Source organism: Barbus barbus (genome assembly GCF_936440315.1).
Source record: "Barbus barbus genome assembly, chromosome: 45".
NCBI lineage: Eukaryota > Metazoa > Chordata > Actinopteri > Cypriniformes > Cyprinidae > Barbus > Barbus barbus.
Window position 1 is genome coordinate 2587488 of NC_136723.1, and position 13342 is coordinate 2600829.

General features: G+C 39.4%; 1 protein-coding gene across 1 annotated transcript in view; it reads right to left on the reverse strand.

The window, feature by feature from the left end:
* Positions 1–13342, reverse strand: part of LOC306863730 (neutral amino acid transporter 9-like) — an 18087-nt gene extending 4745 nt beyond the window's left edge. Inside the window, exons 1-13 of the mRNA XM_079407249.1 lie at positions 13204–13342; positions 11619–11732; positions 10058–10187; positions 8953–9071; positions 5481–5544; positions 5305–5398; positions 4586–4756; positions 4409–4465; positions 2592–2786; positions 2356–2463; positions 1803–1909; positions 980–1093; positions 733–881 (exon numbers count right to left, since the gene is read on the reverse strand). Coding sequence (XP_079263375.1) covers positions 733–881; positions 980–1093; positions 1803–1909; positions 2356–2463; positions 2592–2786; positions 4409–4465; positions 4586–4756; positions 5305–5398; positions 5481–5544; positions 8953–9071; positions 10058–10187; positions 11619–11701 — 1391 coding nt within the window. The 5' untranslated portion in view covers positions 11702–11732; positions 13204–13342. The remainder of the gene's footprint in view (positions 1–732; positions 882–979; positions 1094–1802; positions 1910–2355; positions 2464–2591; positions 2787–4408; positions 4466–4585; positions 4757–5304; positions 5399–5480; positions 5545–8952; positions 9072–10057; positions 10188–11618; positions 11733–13203) is intronic.

The following is a 13342-nucleotide window of genomic DNA, read 5'->3' on the forward strand; positions in this document are numbered from 1 at the left end:
GACATGTAGCCTATCGCTGAAAGGAACCGAGTGTCTTCAGAAAAGTTTCGATTGCATTTTTAAACTTATCTGATAAAGTAGTGTTCATGAGTTCACTGCTTTGTTTACAGACGTCTCTGGGTAAACCTTTATATTTTGACGTTCCAGGCACAGAATCAAATTGGATTTTCAATGAGCCTGTCTGCTGTTTCCCGCCATCATATAACCCTGTTTTAAATTAATATAATAATTTATACTTCTCACTCATCTCTTTTCTTAAAAAATGGTTTAAAGTCTGAAATGTGAGGTTTATCATTTTAGATATATTTTTTGTTTTTGTGAAAACCTGTATCTGACCTGTAATTAAATCATGTTTTTACAGTCATTTTACAGTTTAATATGTTACCATAGACATTGCCCTACCCTGCTCATATGGTAACATTTTTATTTTGAAATACATTTTTGCAGGCCTAAAAAAAAGGTCTTACATTTGATTTAAAAAATCCTGCAGACAGATGTAGCTTTGCACACTGCCAGCTTCTAGAATGATTTGGATCAGCATTTTAGTGTTCATAACAGAGGGCTTTCTCAACTTGTTATACTTTACAGTTTGTCAATTGATATAATTGTTAATTGTTTGTTAATTGATTTTGTAGGCTTTGCATACATATGTGCACCCCTCAAAAGCCAGAAACCACAGAGCCCCCCACATAACAAATCCCAATTTAACCCCTGTACACAACTATTGCTCACCCTGGATAATGGTCCCCAAAGATCTGCCCCATAAGCTGCACTCGCACCAGGTACCCCAGCAGAGGATACACCGTGGTCATCTGGAACAGAAGACAAGTCCTCGCTACAAACACCAGGACATCGCTGCTGGGGAAGTTATCCAGAAAGTTCTATAACAGAAGAGACCATGTCAATATGAATGAATGCACCTCAAACAGCTTATTTTGAAAATGTTGATATTAGAGCTGCAGGGAATGCTCAGTCTTACTGGTTCGATGCAGTCTTTAGACAGCGGTGGTGATGGGAAAGCAGCAAAGATCAGCACGCCCACATAGAGGTATGTTAACCCCACCAGCAGGTACGCCAACGACAGATCCCGCACCTGCCAACAGTGCCTAGATTTAAACTGCTGATTTTGTCTGGCCAGAGGAGAATAACACTATTTCGACAAACTAATTCCCTGTCTAAATACTGTAAAGCTGATATAAAGCCACCCAGCTTTATATGAAGCCGATGTAAAGCTGCTTTGACACAATTTGCATTGTTAAAAGCGCTATACAAATAATATTGACTTGACACAGACAGACACACAGACAGACAGACAGGCACACACACAGTCAGACAGACACACACACACACACACACACACACACAAACACACAGACAGTCAGACAGACACACACACACACAGTCAGTCAGTCAGACACACACACACAGTCAGACAGACACACACACACACACACACAGTCAGACAGACACACACACACACACACACACACACACAGACAGACAGTCAGTCAGACACACACAGACAGTCAGTCAGACAGACACACACACACACACACACAGACAGTCAGTCAGACACACACACACAGTCAGACAGACACACACAGTCAGTCAGTCAGACAGACACACACAGTCAGTCAGTCAGACAGACACACACACACGATGTGTCTTGACCACGATGACTCATCTCCATTTTCCCTTTGTACAAAGTAAAACACTGTCTTTTGAAACTAATCCCACGAGGACAGAAATGATGTTTTGAGTCAGTAATAATACAGTGATGTGGACAGGCTGAGAACACTCACGTTGTTTTCCTGATGTCTGTTGTTCTTCATAAGCGTGATGATGCAGTTGTGAATGAAAAAAGCAAGCGTGAGAACCCCACTCAGCTGAGGAAACAGCGATCTGAACTCTAAATCAGAGATCATCCACAAGCACACGTTACACAGAGAACAGTAAGTGCTAATTCACAACAAGAGAAACGACGTTTGCAAAATGCCTGATTTTGCACTGGTAATGGCCATTTAATCATTTAAAATGCCATACAATTTATTAAATCAATCATTGGATAATTTTTTTTTTCTTAAAGTCAGTCGCAAACGGGGTGAAAGTTAAAAATAGGTTTTTGAATCTTTTACAACATTTACATTCATCTTTTTTTATTTTATGGATGAACAACACTTCCTCTACACAACACTGTAGATGGGTTACGATGTGGCAGGACATTTAGCTTTGTAAAGTTCACTGCAGTTTGTAAGTTATGTGAAGATAAATCAAGAACCATAACTATCCCTTTAAAATGAGTTTACAGGTGATTTCATGACATTGCATGATTAAAAAGAAAAAAGATTCCCTTACCTGGAACAAAAAAAGTTGATGAATCAAACCAGTGGAACTCCAGGTGAAAGCCCAGTCGAATGGCTTTATATGTGACCAAAAAGATGAGATAAACCACTGACAAGGTGCCTGTGAAAACCAATGAAAGCCTCTTACACAGCAGGACCATGGTAGAAGACACTGATCAAAACAAGCTGCTGTTCATCCCAGTCAAAGCAGAAATATTACCACTCTAGCTGGGAAAATAAAGGCCATACCTAGGAAGGTGAACCTGGCGAAGAAGGAAGCGGAGCGGAAATTGAGCAGCGGCAGCAGCAGAACGATGAGGTAAAACGGGATGGTGTTGGTTTTACTCCACCAGCGATCAAACATCTGTCCTGTGCTGTTCTCACTCACATAGTATTGGAGAGTACGGTTCCCATCTGGATCCAAATTTGGATATGGACATATCACTAGTGAAAGAGACCAGAGAAACACACGCTGTCATACTGAACTGAAATAATGAACACTTTAAAGGGTCGAGCACATGAAATGCAGCTTCAACAGCTAAAATAAAAATAAAAATCAATTGATTCCAATACTGGACTAGTATTACAAACTGACATTTTAGGCAAATCAGTTCAAAAGTTATGAGTATATATTTAACCAAATTTAACTTTTTTTCTTACACTTGAAGTTATTTCAATAAGCAGAAGCATTACCAAGATACAGACTGACCAAGTTTCATTAAAAACAAAAAAATGTAGCATTTTGTGAAAAAAATTCAAACCATTGGATACCACTGGACATGAGACCAGGCTCATGACTTCAGAGCAATTAGTCTTAATAATAATAATAATTATTTAGCCTTACGCAATGCCCATCATACGTGTAATCTTCCATCTTAACATGAAACATTATGTAAGCAAAGAGATCGTCAGCGGTGCCTGTGTCACTCAATACAGTCATGAAATAAATTAAAAGTATAGAGGAGAATCTGCCCATGCATATACATACACACACACACACACGCATATTATATATTAGTGCTGTCAAATGATTAATCGCGATTAATCACATCAAAATAAAAGTTTGTTTGCATAATATACATGTGTGTTCTGTGTATATTTATTATGTATATATAAATACACAGATACAGTATATATTTTAAATAAATGAATATATTTAATATATAAACAACATATTTTTCTGAAATATATACATCCATGAGTGTATTTATATATACATAATAAATATCAAAGTCTTTGATAAATATACACAGTACACACATTATGCAAACAAAAACTTATTTTGGATGCGATTAATCGTTTGACAGCACTAATATATAAATATATGTGTGTGTGTGTGTATATATATATATATATATATATATATATATATATATATACACACACAGTTTTAATTTTATTTTTAATATTATTGTTTTTATTATTAAATTTATTGTGATTAATCTCTAATCTCGTCTACAATATAATGCTATCCAATCAATGCACTCAAACCCAGAGGATATTACACAATTAAGATGATAAAAACAGATATTTTTGAATAATCGAATCTGGCCTGAAAATATTAATTTATTAATTTAACAACCTCAACTTGAACTAACATGTGATGACTGTATTGGGAAGTAAAGTAAGTGCATGAAAGCAATGCTATCATTATTCCTTTTGAATTTGTACTTCATTACGATTTGTCTTCACGCGTAATGTTTTATGAGAAGTATAACCTCATCCAATTTTATTGCTCCTTAACACAATATGTTGTTTGTTTGCTATTCTTGCATTTCTTTAATAAAAAGCTGATTCAACTCTGAAGTATCGTGTATACACATACAGCATGTCTTGAGCGCTTCCATTTAAATCATGACATATCATCATACACAACTGATTGAAACCTGTGCTTGATGTGTTGTGATGAAACATCTGATGGATCATACATCAGTAAATCACAATAACCCTGTGCTGTGGACATTGTCATCTGTTGAGTTATTTTACACTACTATATGAAGCTTTACTTTTCTAATGCAGAAGTGTGAAAAAGCCTACAATATTAATGGATCCTTGTGTCCACTCACCTCTGTCTGTCCCATTCGTGCCAAAACCATCTGATGTGCTGACATTGTGAACATAGTCTGTGGATGTGAAATATACAAGCAGTTACGTATACACAGACATACCCAGAAAACATCAACAGTCCATCATTTAATGGACAGCAGAACAAATGAGGAATGGTGAGGAGAACAAACACTTACTGTAAATGAATTTTCCTGTATTGAACAGGAAGTTGGACATGAGGACCCAGTAGATCACCATAGCACCAATCAGTGACACCAGTGAGAAAACAAGACTCGACCACTTTCCAAATCCCCCAAAGTAATATTTACACACATCAGGAAACTCCCAGTCTGAAGTGTCTACATACGCTGCAAAGACAGAGCTGCGGGTTACACAGGACTCACGTTAAACACCTGCTGCTGTGGTGCAATAGTGGAAATATCATAGAACGCAGGGGTACACAAATCAACATCCCATTCATTTGCTCCATAGAGATTTTTTAGCAATATTGTAGGAACATGCATATAAAAACAGATCTAGCAGCAACTCCTGAGGTTGTCTTCACAAATAAAGAAACAAAAAGATTTCTAACATTTAAGCAAGACCAGCTTATGTGAAAATGAATATAGGAACTGTATTAATCAGGATCTGAACTCTTGCGTATCAAACAAACTTACTAGCCCTGGATTATCCTGTCTGTCACAAAAAGAAGTACCAAAACTGTCATTAGGTGCATAACGCCCCTCGTTGCACATTAAACTGAGAATGGTATAAAGATCTATTTAACCAAATAATGCATGTCTAAAAGCTACACTGAGTCACTGTATCTCTCATAACTTGAGCCTTTTGTATTGGAGCTGTAAAAAAATGTGAATGAATGACGGTTTATTTGAGAGCGGTCATGTGGTTGGCTTACGAATGGACTTTGTGGACTTTAATACTCTGTAGCAGCAGTAGAGCGTCAGCAGGCCCATAAGAACAATAATGATGATGCCCAGAGTGAAACCAGCCTATAAACAGAGCAAAAAATTATTTGTCTTCATAACAGCCTGCAGTGAGGAAAGGAAATTCACAAGAACAACGTAAACTTACTTGTTTTATGCCCCATGGCATACTTAATATAGATGTTCCCATCATGGTGTTCCATATGGCGAAGCTGCACACACACACACACATATATAAATCAAAAGGTGTTTTCAATAACTGCTTGTACATTTCTGGAAATATGACCATGTAAATCTTAACTCCACTAAAACTAATTGAAAAAAAATTACACTCTCTCCATTTAACACGTTTGCAAGTAACTGTGCTGTTTAAGGCAATCATTGATTGGTTTTCTGATTAGTCACATTCTAGCTCTGTATCTTTTTTACACTCTATAGCACTGTAATTCAGAATCAGAATGAGCTTTATTGGCCAGGTACGTTTACACATACGAGGACTTTGTTGTAGTGACAGAAGCTCTACAGTGCAACAGAAAGACAGCAACAGGACAGGACACAGGTAATAATATATAGAATAATATACAAATATACAAACAGGCAATGTACAAAACAGCAAAAACACAATATATAACATAGACAATTGTGTGTGTACAGGTCTGATGTGTGCAAATTTTAAATGAAAAAGTATGTGTGGTGAATAAATAATATATAATAGTGTTATGTGTTCCATGTTTAATGTCAAGTGTTCATGCGATGGATTGCCTGAGGGAAGAAACTGTTCCTGTGTCTGGTCGTTCTGGTGCTCAGAGCTCTGTAGCGTCGACCAGACGGTAACAGTTCAAAGAGGAAGTGTGCTGGATGTGAGGGGTCCAGAGTGATTTTACCAGCCCTTTTGCTCACTCTGGATAAGTACAGTTCTTGGAGAGTGGGGAGGGCTGTACCAATGATTCGCTCAGCAGTCCGGACTACCCTCCGTAGTCTTCTGAGGTCAGATTTGGTAGCTGAGCTGAACCAGACAGTTATTGAAGTGCAGAGGACGGATTCAATGATGGCAGAGTAGAACTGTTTCAGCAGTTCCTGTGGCAGGTTGAACTTCCTCAGCTGGCGAAGGAAGTACAACCTCTGCTGGGCCTTTTTCACAATGGACTCAATGTGATTGTCCTACTTCAGGTCCTGAGAAATTGTGGTGCCCAGGAATCTGAATGACTCCACACAGTGCTGCTCATGATGGTGAGTGGGGGGAGAGCAGGGGGTTTCTCCTGAAGTCCACGATCATCTCCACAGTTGAGCGTGTTCAGCTCCAGGTTGTTAAGACTGCACCAGACAGCCAGCTCCTTAACCTCCTGTCTGTAAGCAGACTCGTCACCGTCCTGGATGAGGCCGATCAGTGTGGTGTCATCTGCAAACTTCAGGAGCTTGACAGAGGGGTCTTTAGATGTGCAGTCGTTGGTGTAGAGGGAGATGAGCAGTGGGGAGAGAACGCAGCCCTGAGGAGCTCCAGTGCTGATGGTGCGGGTGCTGGATGAGAATTTTCCCAGCCTCACTAGCTGCTGCCTGTCTGTCAGGAAGCTGTTGATCCACTGACAAACGGAGGTGGGGACGGAGAGCTGTGTCAGTTTATTCTGAAGGGTGTCTGGGATTTTTGTCCGGGATGATGGTGTTAAAAGCGGAGCTGAGGTCTACAAACAGTATCCTCGCATAAGTCCCTGGTCTGTCCAGATGCTGCAGGATGACGTGCTGTCCTATGTTGACTGCATCATCCACAGACCTGTTTGCTCTGTAGGCAAACTGCAGGGGCTCCAGTAAGGGTCCTTCAGATGAGCCAAAACCAGTCTTTCAAATGATTTCATGGCCACAGAAGTTAGAGCCACAGTTCTGTAGTCATTAAGTCCAGTAATTATGTGTTTCTTTGGGACGGGGATGATGGTGGAGCATTTGAAGCATGAGGGGACTTCACACAGCTCCAGTGATCTGTTGAAGATCTGCGTGAAGATGGGGGCCAGCTGATCAGCACAGATTTTTAGGCAGGCTGGTGACACACCATCTGGACCAGGTGCTTTCCTTCTTTTGGTCTTCCTGAGGACCTGGCGTCATCTTCACTGATCTGAATTGTAGGTGTGGGGGAGACAGGGGTTACTGGAGGTGTGAATGGTTGTGTGGAGAGGAGTTCAGGGCGGGTGTGGGGTGTTTTTTCAAACCTGCAGTAGAACTCATTCAGATCATCTGCCAGTTGTTGATTCTCCAAAGCGCTGGGGGATGGTGTCTTGTAATTGGTGATATCTTTCATACCTTTCCACACTGAAACAGAATCACTAGAAGAGAATTTGTTCCTTAGCTTTCCAGAATAATTCCTCTTTGCCACTCTGATCTCCTTTTCCAGTGTGTATTTGGCCTGTTTATACAAGACTTTATCCGCCTTTCTATAAGCATCTTCTTTGGCCAGACGGAGCTGTCTGAGTTTGGCAGTGAACCATGGTTTGTCATTGTTGTAAGTTTCTAGTAACTCTGTTTCATTAGTCCATCTTTTATCAGTTCTTAATACAGGTTTTGTAGATTTAAGTTTCTGCCTGTAGGTCGGTATGAGATGAACCAAACAGTGATCAGAGAGTCCTAAAGCTGCTTGTGGAACAGAGTGATATGCATCCTTTATCGCTGTGTAACAGTGATCCAATATATTACTGTCTCTGGAGGGACATGTGATGTGCTGTTTGTATTTTGGCAGTTCGCGGGAGAGATTTGCTTTATTAAAGTGCCCGAGAATTATTAAAACAGAGTCCGGGTGTTTTTGTTCTGTGTCTGTGATCAGATCAGCGAGTTTCTATAAAGCTGAGCTCACGAGCGCTTGCGGTGGAATGTAGACACTCACGAGAATGAACGAACAGAACTCCCGCATCGATTAGAACGACTTGGTTAATGAAGAGCATTTCTAGATCTGAACAGCACATCTTCTTTAACACAGTTACTGTACACAACCTCTCATTGATGTAAAAGCACATCCCGCTACCGCGCGATTTCCCCGTTGATTCCGCATCGCGATCTGCTCTGATCAGCTGGAAGTTAGCCAGATGTAGCACGCTGTCCGGTATATCGCCATTCAGCCAGGTTTCCGTGAAACACAGAGCAGCAGAGTTAGAAAAATCCTTGTTTGTCCGGGAGAGCAGAAGGAGTTCGTCCGTTTTGTTGGGTAGAGAGCAGAGATTCGCCAGATGTATGTTTGGCAACGCCGTTCTAAATCCACGCTGACGAAGCTTCACAAGCTTGCCGGCTCGCTTCCCCGTCTGCGCCTCCTGTAGCATTTGACCAGAGCTACGGCTCCGTCAACTACAATGTCCAACAAAACATCTGACTAATCAAAATCCGGTAAAAGATTTTGTGGTGTGTTCTGCCGAATGTTCAGCAGGTCATCCCTGGTAAAACTGATCGTGTTTGAGAAACAAAAAACAGGAAAGAAAAAAAAACAAAAAACAAAAAAACAACAGTACAAACACTGAAGAGCAAAGCACTGTAGCTGCCATCTGCGGCACCATCTTAGATCTAAGATCTAGATTCACAGGTAAACCTGCTCTGTGGCAGGTCTTCATAAAGCAATGCATTAAAAGCCTTTTTGAAGGTTGTCTTACATTGTGACAATGCTGGGGTTTTTGGCAGTACTGTCGCCCCCTTGCACTTTGAACGCTGTTCCCAGTGGACTGTAGATATAGATTTCCTCAGGAGAAGGAATCACATGATCTGGAGGTACCTGATGAAGATAAGGCACATAAACAAATGCATTACATCACAGTGGCTTTCATGTTATACAAGACAAGATTGCAACTTCAGGAGTCCCCAAACAAATGATGCATTGTCCTGAAATACTGGTGGAAAGCAGAATTTGTGGTTGAAGACTTTAGTTAGTCTTAGTCAGATTTTGTGTTAGTCTGTATTTAGAGATGCATCCTCCACAAACCAAATCAGCTAAAACAGAAAAAGGAAATCAAAGCCATGGGCTAATTCAATTATACACAGACACAAAACAACAGACCGCTCACAAATATCTGTGAAATAAAGCAGCATAAAGAGGTTTCACACACATACAAAGAGCCGGATGATCTCACAATCATGAAATTTTGGCTTGAGACTAATTGGAATATAAATATGTGCACGGTTTAAGTCACAGTTTAAGCTAATGGATAAAATATTTAATTCTGTTATTGTTTGCTCACTCTCATGTCATTCCAAAGCTGTGTTTTGTTTCACAGAAAAATGACATTTCTACAAGTTATGAAAGACATGAGAGTGGATTTTTGGGTGAACTATTGCTTTAAGGCTTTGTAAACCTACATTGGACAGGTGTAGAATGAATGTTATGAATGAATGAATCATTTTGAATATTAAAAATTCTGATTCACAATTCTTCATTGTCATGTGTCATTTTAAGGTCTGACTAAAACAAAAAGCCTTAAATACACACAAAGGAAGACCACTGAGTTAGTGGGAGTATTTGACAAAAGTAATATATTTTCCATTCTAAATGTGCGGCCACATTTACCGTTGATCTGTATCATTTGTATATCCACTTAAATTTCTCAGATTTTTCTGTAAATATGCAATTTGAAGCAAATAATCGCAACAGGCCTTATAAACCACCTATAGATATTTAGATGTTTGTCCGCCCAGACACAGTGCAGCAGATCTGAAGCATGCAGTGGTATTTGTAGTGAAATGTAATGAAGAGAGCGGACACACCAGCAGTCGGTCTGAAGAGGCTGTCAGACGGCCGTAGTAATGAACTCTGCTGCTCAGCGCCGCAGCTTCAGCGGACACCCGCTCCTGAGCATCATCGCCCACTATGTTTCTGGGCTCCACATGGAACGGCCTGAAAGACAGAGAAAGCTGATCCAAGACATGTTCTTTACAAGATGTTTGGCAATTTCAAATCAGCACAAGACTAACAAGAACTATTATTGTATACATTAACGGGGTCATCGGATGCCCATTTTTTACAAGTTGATATGATTCTTAAGGGTCTTATTGAAAAGTCTGTAACATAGTTTGGTTAAAATTTCTCAATGGTAGTGTAAAACAACACCGTTTTTACCCTGTCAAAAACAGCTCTGTCTACAGCACGTTGTTTTATTGCATGTCGCTTTAAAAGCAAATGAGCTCTGCTGACCCCGCCCCTCTGAGAGACAGTAAAACTTTAGCCACATTCATTGTGAAACTGGCTAATTAGCACATTAATAGGAAAGGCGATTTGCAAAAATTCATTAAAATTATTCATATTATTAAATCATTCTTCTGTAGGTGAGGCTGGATCATGAATGATTTGCGTGAACAAATGCATTTAGGTAGATCGGGGGCACATTACCTTTAAAAACAAAGCTAATCCACTGCGTCTTCAGCGGCTCAGATGTCCGGAGTAAATTACGACTGCTATATTCATTATTACATCCAACAACAAAACACCTCAAATCGCTTGATCGGAGACATTCTTGTCTTTCCCTGCACCGGAGTCGACACAATGGCGGACTGATGAGAGCCCACTCAGGGCGGGTCTAAGGTAAAACGCTACTGTCAATCAACAATCGTGGGAGGGGCCTGGGTCTGTGTGAGGTCACACAGCCAAGAATCTGAGAACGGCTTGATTTGAGAAAGGGGAAATTATTTAACAAGATTAAAAAAAAAAACACTGTGTGGATCTTTATTATTATAGGGTGGTTGTGTACACACACTGCCTACACACATTTAAATTCAAACAACTTGTAAAAGTGCATGTCACATCCGAGGACCCCTTTAAGTATAGGGATGCTCCAACCCTAATCAAACACACCTACAGCTAATCAAGATCTCCAGCATCACTTGATAGAGGTTGGTGATCTGGACATGAACTCTGCAGGGAGCTAGAGCTCCAAAAACAAGATTGGGCACCGCTGCATGTGTTTTGTAATATTGTGCACATGGAGGTAATGGAGGGTTTTTGTTTTGAAGCACACTGCACACAGCGCTACATCTTAGACAGTACTTGTGAAATACCAGCCTGCGTTAATTCAATCTGGCCAGTGATGCTAATTATTCCTGGAAGGAAACCAGTGACTATGTTGACAAAAACAAATGTTCGAGTAATTGTTAGAGTAAATTTCAAATTCAAAAATTCATTGTATGTGTTGCTCAAAAAATTAAAAATGAAAAGCAATACTTCAAAAGATGAAAACATTCTATGCATCTTTACCATTCCTGACTATATCTGAAATTTCACCCAAAATATTGGTATTAAGATGTTAAACTAAAGCCAGCAGAAAAACAGTACCTTCTTTGCTTGGGGTCCAATGAATCGGTGTAGTACTCCCCAGCTCGCACTGATCCTAATAACGGTTTACTGTCCTCATCCATGATGCTTGTGCCTTGTTTAAACCATCATCACCTGTAAAGACAAACAAATACAGAAGAATACTGCACCGGATCAGAGAAGATATCCTCCTCAAAATCAGCACACTTACAGCAAAACTACTTTTTTAAACTTCTATACACATTTTTCCTGTGGAAAAAATATCTATTTGTAGTAACACTTTATACCCTGCATAAGGATATTAAGACATGATGAGACATGTCACACACAGACTCTAAAGCATCACCAAAAAACAGCACAGAGATGCCTGTCCTGTGAGTAATGTGGGAACGCTTACACTCCAGATCAACACAACTCCCGCCATCAGCTGATACATGCATTAGTTATTGATTGATTGAAGGTATTACAAGGAGAAGGTGATTTATGAGGATATCTCCTCATGCCCCCATTTTTCAAAAGGCTTATAAATCATACAGAGTGAGTTTTTTTGAGAAAGCAAAAATGCATTAAGTTTCCTGTAAGGGGTAGGTTTAGGTGTAGGGCAACAGAAAACACGATTTGTACAGTATAAAAACCATTATGCCTATGGAATGTGCCCACAATTCACAAAAACAAACGTGTGTGTTTCATATCAACTGAATTAGAGCAGCAAAACAATTAACTGCAATTAATTGCATTCAAAGTAAAAAATGTTTACATATTACATGTGTGTGTACTGTGTATATTTATTATGCATTTATAAATGCACACACATACATGTCTATATTAAAGAAAAATGTTTTATACATAATATAGGGTATATACAAGGAATATTGAATTATATAAATATATGTATGGATTTATATATACACAGTACACACACATTTTATTTTGAATGTGATTAATGGTTTTGCAGCCCTAAACTGAATAGATTTTAAATAAATAGCCTATGTTAAATCAGTATCAAATTAATTATTACCATTACAATGATCATCATCTATATCTTTCAGCACGCAGAAGCAAAGCCATTCAGAAACAGAAAATCTAATCAACACTGACTAAGAGGAAAGGAGTTCATGTAGATTAGCTTTCCTGTTGTTTGGACTCTTAACAAACAAAACCTGCTTTGAGAACAGAGCATTAATACTCATTCTTGTACTTCTGAATATATCATATTCAGTGTTTGAAGGCACTTCTGGAAGTCATATGACATCAGGTGTCATTATATGAGCCCTGACAGCACAGCTTCATATGCAGTGTGCCAATAATAACATCTGCTCTCTTAAATCAGACGAGCATCTGCAGTTTATGCAATGCACATGACAACAAACACAGGAGGAATCACTGTAAAGTATTCATTTAGACTTTAACCAATAAACGAAAGAACCAGAACACGTACTTTATGCGATCATTACACTAAATCGACTCAAAAGCCCTCACATCAGCTCTAAGTGTAGAGTTAGTACATTTATGCTTTTACCTGCACAGGTAAGTTAAGTTAGCCATACGCTTCACATTGAGATTTAGATGAAAGCTCGTAAACAGGAAGCTTGAATTATAAACTTACCAAAGCCGACAATCCGCTGAGACAAACAAATGTTTTGAAAAGGAAACTCGGTATTTAAACGGCACATGCTTTTCTAATGTCGCATGGGATTAGTAGTGCAGATTTCACCGCTGCGCAACAGAAGGAACGCGCGGAAGCC